At 41.3% G+C, this 7993-nt stretch overlaps 1 protein-coding gene across 1 annotated transcript; it reads right to left on the bottom strand.

Moving 5' to 3' along the window:
- Window positions 1-1582: 1582 nt before the first annotated feature.
- On the bottom strand, window positions 1583-3950 carry sbk3 (SH3 domain binding kinase family, member 3). Its single transcript, XM_034554352.1, has 4 exons — window positions 3924-3950; window positions 3476-3623; window positions 2857-3059; window positions 1583-2359 (listed from the first exon to the last, which is right to left on the bottom strand). The coding sequence occupies exons 1-4, from the start codon at window positions 3948-3950 to the stop codon at window positions 1583-1585; spliced, it is 1155 nt and encodes a 384-aa protein (XP_034410243.1).
- Window positions 3951-7993: the final 4043 nt, after the last annotated feature.

Genomic DNA, 7993 nt, shown 5'->3' with positions numbered 1-7993 from the left:
ACTATAATAAAAGTCATTTTAGCTTTAGTGTGGAAAACATATTTTAAATAAATAGTTTAAACAGATATATGTTCTGTTTGCAGTACTTTCTACTGCTTATCTTTTATTTTTTTCGACATTGCTATGCACTAAACAGCAAGACAAATTCCTTGTATGTGAAGACATGACAATAAAACTTGTTCTGATCTTTGATTCTGATATCTTGTTTTCCCTGCTGCAGGTAGTACTATGCCCTGGATTTGCATCACATACACTTGGAAGAAGATCGCGGTGGTATCACTATCAGCTTGTATTGTTCAGTCCACTTTTAGATGTGCTTCGTCTGCAGCACCTGTTGCTTCAATACGTCAAAGATGTCACTTCAGACGTACACTTTCTACAGTCTCTTGTAAAGGTTGCATAAGTTGTCAATGATTATTCAAAAATAATTGATTTAAGTATTTACAAGATGTGTTTACGTTTCAAAATTGTGTTGGAGGGTTTATAGCTCACATTGTTGTATGACTAAATTATTATTATTATTATTATCCATCCATCCATCCATCCATCCATTTTCAATACCGCTTATCCTCATTAGGGTCGCAGGGCGCTGGAGCCTATCCCAGCTGACATAGGGCGAAGGCAGGGGACACCCTGGACAGGCCGCCAGTCCATCGAGGGCACATGTAGGGACATACAACCATTCACTCTCACATTCACACCTATGGGCAATTTAGAGATCAATTAACCTGCAGCATGTCTTTGGACTGTGGGAGGAAGCCGGAGAGCCCGGAGAGAACCCACGCTGCCACGGGGAGAACATGCAAACTCCACACAGAAGGACCGCTCCGACCGGGAATCGAACCCGCGGCCCTCTTGCTGTGAGGCGACATGCTAACCACTACACCACCGTGCAGCCCATTTTTTTATTTATAATAATAATAATAATAATAATTATTATTATTATTATTATTATTATTAATAAGACATTACATATTTATTTATGAGGTTTACTAAGTTTATTTCAGTTGCAGCAGCAATCTGACAACCATATAGCATACAGCTTGATCCTATTAAAACATCTTAGCTGGTCACTTGCGCTAATCATATCAAATGATAATATATTTTGTTTTGTTACATTTCATAAACTGTGAAGTATTTATCTAAAATACAAATGATCTTAATTGTGTAATAAGGGACATATCTGTAATTGTGCGTGATCTTTAACGTTTACTTTATATGACACTGTATGTGTAACTCATGAACTGCTTCTCATGAGAAGTTTAATACAAAGAGTTTATTTTACAACAATTGCCATACAGATGTTTAAAGGCACTATGATAACACTTTTAGTTTCAAACTTTTCTTGTACTTTCTATGGACTCTTTTCATTATAAACACACATATTCACATATATACACACAGTGGAATACATCATAACAATATAAATGGTACCTTTAATAAGGATATTTATAAAAAAGATATGAAAATATAGCACCTTATACGTTTGTACTAGATTTAAGTCTTGAACTATAGACAAAAATACATGTTTTACAAACATGTTACATTCATTAAAAACCTAAACATTTTTATAATATAAAGTTTATCTCTCCCCTCTTCCTTCCCGCATGAGCTCTTCTTCGACACCTGCTCCCTCTCTTATTTTTCTGGCCTCCTTCTCTGCCTCGTCTGCCTTCCTCTTCTCCTCGATCTCTGTCTCCATCAGCCACGGCCCTCCCAGGTAGCTCAGGATCTCCTCAGGGTTCCCTCTGTGTTTGGGTTCAGGGTGGAGCAGCTCCTTGAAAAGAGTCATCACGAGCGGGCTGAGGCCCTCAAACTGTGAGGGAGGAGGGTTGTCCCTTTGGTTCTCCTTCATGATTGTATAACTGTCTATTTCCTCCTCACGCCTCCACTCACCATCCCTCATCTTCTCCTCCTTTTCAGTCTCACGGTCAAACCACTCCTTGAATCTACGATAGCCACGGTCGTCGTGGGTGCTCTCCTCCCAGGGGAAGCAGCAGGTTAAGAGGCAATAGACGAGTACACCGAGGGCCCAGCTGTCAATACATGGCTCCACCGTTATCCAAATGTCCTCCATCTCCTCCTCGGTCCCTTCCAACTCCCTCTCCTTCTGAGCCTCCTTGGCAGGTTCCACCTCAGGAGTGCAGAAGGGAGACTCATACCAGACGGCACGAACAGTAGAGCCAATGGCCCGGGAGAGGCCAAAGTCACCCAGTTTGACCCAGCGACAGGAACTGTCACACAGGAAGATGTTCTCAGGTTTGATGTCGCGGTGGACAAAGCCCAGGGAGTGGAGATGTGTGACCGCTCCGCTCAGCTGCGCCATCACCCTCTGGACACACTCTTCATCCACCCCGACCTAAAAGAAAAAGAGAGAGGCAGTCTGGGTCAGTTGCCGAAAACACACTCTATGACTTATTACCGCATTACATATTTGATGACAGATCAAAATGAGGTGAGGAGATGCTGTCAGAACAACATCTCTTGAAAACCCTCACGGTGCTTCATTCACCTCCATGAGGGGGCCCTTCTTCTTATCAGTACTCTATTATGTTGTGACCCAAACGCAGAGGACGGCTGCTGACATAAATGAGAGCTCAAAAGGGCCAGCAGTTACATTTCCCACAAAATCCCTACGAGAAAGCCACCTGCAGACATTGAGTGTAAGCCTTTTGAGAAGCTACTGTAGCTAATGGGTGGATGGGAATTATTTGGATATAGATATAGTGGTTCCAACCCGACCAAACATTCAAGCTTTTGATAAAATGCTCTCTTCTTCATTTTACAAGAAAAAGACTGGACACGCCATGCATGGCATTGACAGCACATTTCACGCCACACATCAGCCAAACTGACCTCTGACACTACCACACTGTAGAGGTCACCGTATAGACCAGCTTGCTGGGCAAAGACATAGTAGGACGGCGTGGAAAAGAAGATGCCAAGGGCCCGTGTCAGAGAAGGATGAGTGCAGTAGGAAAGGGAGAGATTGTATTCACGTAGGAAAGAGGTGAGCGAGGTAGACTGACGAGGGAAGAACTTCAGAGCCATAGGCGTTCCTGAAGGGGATGAAGCAAGACAATATGCGTTGAACATCACAACATCTTATCAGCATTGGTTAAAAAAACGGTCATCAGTCATGGAATGTGAGTGTGGTCCTTCAGTGACACTGTGAACAAATATAACTTCCCCTTTGGGTCGACTCTGTTACACAGCTAAGCCTCGGTTGCAGCAACTCTATCTCAGAGAACGTCCCTAAGTGCTTCATTAACGTTACAGCAACAGAAGTGCAAAAGGTTAAGTGAACACTATCAAAAGGCAGATCTCTCCTCACGTTACTGCACCGCATACCACACATGACGTAGAAGATAAGCAGTGGAGATTTACCATTTCACCCTTTTCAGATTCAGCAGTAGAAAGTTAAAGGCATAATACAAAAACTCTTAATTGAATATATTAGGACTGGGACACCAACCTCTCTTTCTGTGTACGGCTAACATGACCTTTCCGTAGGATCCCTCTCCCAGGAGCTTCACCACCTGGAAGTGATCGGATACCTTCAGATTGGACATGGACTGAGCTGACAGGAAGCATCGCTCATCAAGTTCCTGAGCTGCTGCCGCCTGGACACACACACACACACACAAACACATCTATATTCATATTTATGGTAGTGATGATCGGGTCAGTGGCATCAAGGAGAAAGCAGATCCACAGCTTGACAGAATGAAAAGTCTAAATCCGTCACCTGAACCTTCTACACAACTGTACATTTTAAATATGTCATGTCACTAATAGTATTCTCATGAAGTTTGTGGTTTTCTTTAACTTCTTTGCTCCCGTCCTCCTAATCAGAGTCAAATGACCATCCACCTGTCATCCCAGCAGGGATTAGTGGTGCATTCATTGTGTTATGTTATCACGTTCTTCAGATCTGGGATGATCTCCATTGTCCTAAAGGCGGGATAAACTGCAGACGTCATCAACCCAATGTCTTATCAGGCTAATCACAACATGTGGCGCTGTCACTCAGTGTCCACCATCATTCACATTCATGATGACTTTCTTTGAAGTAGATCCCTGCACCACATACTCGAGCAAACTAGGAAGGCTGAGAACAGTTACCGCGCACCGCTTAACACAAAAGATAAAACGATAACATGTTTTTAATTTTGACCTTCCACGTGTTGCGTAACTGAGCTTGGTGGTTAACCGATATTCGATTAAATTGTTCATCTGTCTCTGCGAACAAATGTGACATTGTGGTGATTATTGCAGTAGTATCAAGGAGTTTTTCTTTCTGATTTGGATTAAGATTATTTTTAAAACAGAAATGTTCCAATCACAAATAAATCTCTGATGGTGATGATAAGAGATCAAATGGTGTCGTATGAAACTTTAGATTTTATTTGAGTTATTTGATGACAGCAGCTTTAAAACTTGATGTCAGTTATGAGTTACTGCTCTAGAATTATCTGATGTGCAGCCAAAAATAAGACAGCAGGGTTCAGCCAGATAGTGCTGCTTGGCACAGATGTTATCAATACATCTTTATTTTTAAACAGAGCCAATTATGGGCCACTTCAGGATCAATGGTGTAACGATTGATACAGCTCCCTCCAACAATGCTAATTTAAATATGTACGCAAAGAAAAAACTCAGAAGTTAAAAATGGCATTATAGACATAAAATAGTGCAGAAGTTAAATTATAGTGATCAGAAATAAGATATATCCCAAATAGCCATGTTTGCATCTATTCATCTTCACAGTTTTGAACTCAAAGTGTTAAATTCCTGAATTCTAATCACGGTTGTGCTTCGTTCACAGAGTTGTTCACACTTGTCCGGGTTATCACATTATTACATTCCTCGTCAGCTCCTCATTCCACTCATGCTACAAATAAAATAATAGTTCATTACGTTTGGAGGCACTGAAACATTAACCGTGACGGATGCACCGAAAACATTTGCTGCACCAGGTGCATCCTGATATTTGCTGTGTCCTTGTGAACTGAGGTGATTATTTATCAAACCCTATTAGTTAATGGCCTTGGTATAAAGCGACAAGTGATCTGAGATTTTAAGAGGGGCTCTCAAGAGCTAAAGCCATTAACAAATCAACATTGCTCAACATTGCAAGCTGAAAATCCTCTCAACAACATTGTCTATCAAACCTTTGCAGCGTCACAGTCATTTTGCAATAAAAAGGCCTCAACGGATTTTTGCCATTCCTGCATGTCATCTCATCATAAAGCTGCAAAAACACTCTTGCAATATGATACATAAAACACCAACAGTTTGCACTGACAGGAAAAAAGTGCATGTTTTAGTTGCCACACTGTGATACTTTTATGAACTTTTCATTTAGGTGTGCATGAAAGCATCTGTCAGCTGGATTCATGCTCACAGGAATAAATTGCAATACTTACTGTCATTTTCTGTTCAGTTGGTTGATCTCTGCTCACTTTCTTTCGACTCTTTTCAGCATCTAAAGACGTAACTCCTGGTTACGGGCTATACTGTTTTTTTAGAAGCTGATACTTTAACTGCAATAGAAGCTGATATGTTTCCCTTTTGCTCCGTGGGTCCTTCCAGGAGCACAGCAGCTATATAGTGGTGGCTCATAGATGTTTTCAGGAGACCAGGATATTGACTGTGTGAATGCACACACACACACTGGGCGCCCTCCCTCTCTTTTCTTTCCCCTGTGCCAGCTCTCTCTATCTCGGCTTCTCTCCTGTTATGCTGGCAAATACGCGTGAACCAGCTACTAGGCATTTCAAACCTCTCCCCCCCCCCCCCCCCCTCCTCCACACACACACACACACACACACACACACACACTCTCTCCCACTACATAGCAGTGCCAATATTCCACCATTTACAATCTGTCACTCAGCCTGACCACATTAACCTGTAGCTATCTCCTTCCTCCCCTCTCCTCAGCTGTCACTCACTTTCTGCAATTTCAAATGCACTCTGATCCTCCTCCTCTTTCCATGTTTCTATCTCACTGTTTCTCACCCTCTCAACCAGTCTGAGTCAGGAATTCCTCACACAGTGTAGAATCTCTTATTCAATCAGCAGGTATGCTGGAATGATTGGAATAGGCCAAAAGGCTGTATCCGTGATCCCTGAATGTTACTGGGAATACTGGGTTACAGTTAAGCATGCCATTTTACTGTCCAATATCACTGTTCTTTCTTCCTGCACTGTAGGCTAACTCTGCAGGAGGATGTTAATTTAATTTCCCAATGACATCCTCAATTCTTTTAAGTCTACATGAGGAACATCTTCAAGGTTTTTATGTGCTATTTTCATTTTGTTCATCTTCCACTCTCTTGTCATTAAACCCATCTTGCTTTATCTCTTTCCAAGTGCATATTATTATCACACACTGACATGGCTGACATCTGAAAATATGTCTTACAAAACACCTTTGTTCAGTTGTATGCTCTCTAGATGCCAGCTCTGTTTCCTACAGCTGCAGGTCAAGCCTCACCTCCAGCTCCCACAGCCTCGACACCCTCCTCCTCTTTCTGTCCACTCAGATAGATTTCCCTTGGTACTACATACTACAGGACTATACTTTCCACTGGCTCAATGGCTGTTTGTTTTGTAACACAAACATCGGCTGCCATCACAACGCCGGGTCGCCGATCAGATTACTACCCCTGCTGTGGTTATGTGGCTGGCTGTGACAAACATGTACTTTCATGTTTGTGCTCACACCATAGGGTCCTTTAGCCCCTGCTGTGACAACCACCACTTAAACTCAACTTTCATCACTTTCAACAAAGTTGGTGCCAGGAGAGGGTCACTTTCATTCACAAATGCAGGGCGTAAAACACACACACACACACACACACACACACACACACACACACACACACACCCACACACACACACCCACACACACACACATATCAAGCTTAAATGCACACAGTCGCCTGCTACATGAATGTGGATTCATGCACACATGCACAAGAGCACACACTCAGGACAGCTTTATTGACAGTTACTGTCAAGTTACATAATGAACGCCTTTGCTATTTGGTTACATGTTCGTATTTTTGAGCTAAAAAAGGAAATTGTTTTTGCTTACGCGACAGATGAGATTGTCTTCTCTTTCATCTCTTTCACTTTAGATAGTATATAGTACAACACACACATGATATATTAACTGAGAGAAGACTGCAAGATTGTTTCCAAAAAGTTGACAAGTTGATAATTTCAGAAAATCCTAATCGTTAGTCATTAACTAAATATATGAATACATTAGTTGTACAGGTAACAACATGTTTACATTTCCTGATATGTTTTGTGAGACCAGTGCAATGAAAGAAATAACATAGTTTGGAAATTATGGAAACAAATCTCAAAGAGTTCAAACCCTGAGAGTTGGTTTTATAATAATTATATTATTGGTTTTTTCTTATTGTGCAATTCATGACATCTCCTACAAATAACAATGTCATGGTATAACAACATGATTAGATCCAACCCCAAATCTCTCATTCCTCCTCAGTGAAGATAACACAACATATAAAAAGCACACTTTTGAGAATTAAGGATCATCATGTTGTGGGTGATGTTTTGGTTAAAATGATAAAGTAAAGCTGCACATATAAAAGGACAAAGATCTATGAGCTTCATCTCGACTAGATTTGACTGCTGAATTAGATTTGTTTCTTAAGAGAGTGTTCTCATTAGTTCATTTGGGGTGTTATTCTGTTTTGCTAATATGTGCATCCAATTTCCATCTAATTTCCATTATTGGATGAGCCATGCCGTCACAAACTACAGAGTATGGGCAGTGAACATAAAGGAAATATAAAGTTTCTCTGTCACATAACAGTGAAACAACGTGTGTCAAAATAGCTTTTATGCCTGTTCTTAACGCCTGCATTTGTGTTGATGTTTTCATGAGATTAGTGTTTCCAAAGCAGAACAACACAGTTATATAGTTTGCTTGAGTCATGCTGCAATGATT

Source organism: Cyclopterus lumpus, chromosome 16 (assembly GCF_009769545.1).
Source record: "Cyclopterus lumpus isolate fCycLum1 chromosome 16, fCycLum1.pri, whole genome shotgun sequence".
Taxonomy (NCBI): domain Eukaryota; kingdom Metazoa; phylum Chordata; class Actinopteri; order Perciformes; family Cyclopteridae; genus Cyclopterus; species Cyclopterus lumpus.
The sequence above is the reverse complement of the archived record's forward strand: the minus strand, read 5'-3'. Positions and strand labels throughout refer to the sequence as shown.

Bases quoted from the DNA above. Each gene is read 5' to 3' on its own strand.
- sbk3 (XM_034554352.1), bottom strand. From the start codon at position 3,950: ATGGAGATCATCCCAGATCTGAAGAAC. The intron at 3,624-3,923 runs GTGATAACATAA...GTGTGTGTCCAG, and splicing joins TCATCCCAGATCTGAAGAAC to GCGGCAGCAGCTCAGGAACT. The intron at 3,060-3,475 runs GTTGGTGTCCCA...CATCCCCTTCAG, and splicing joins AGCCGTACACAGAAAGAGAG to GAACGCCTATGGCTCTGAAG.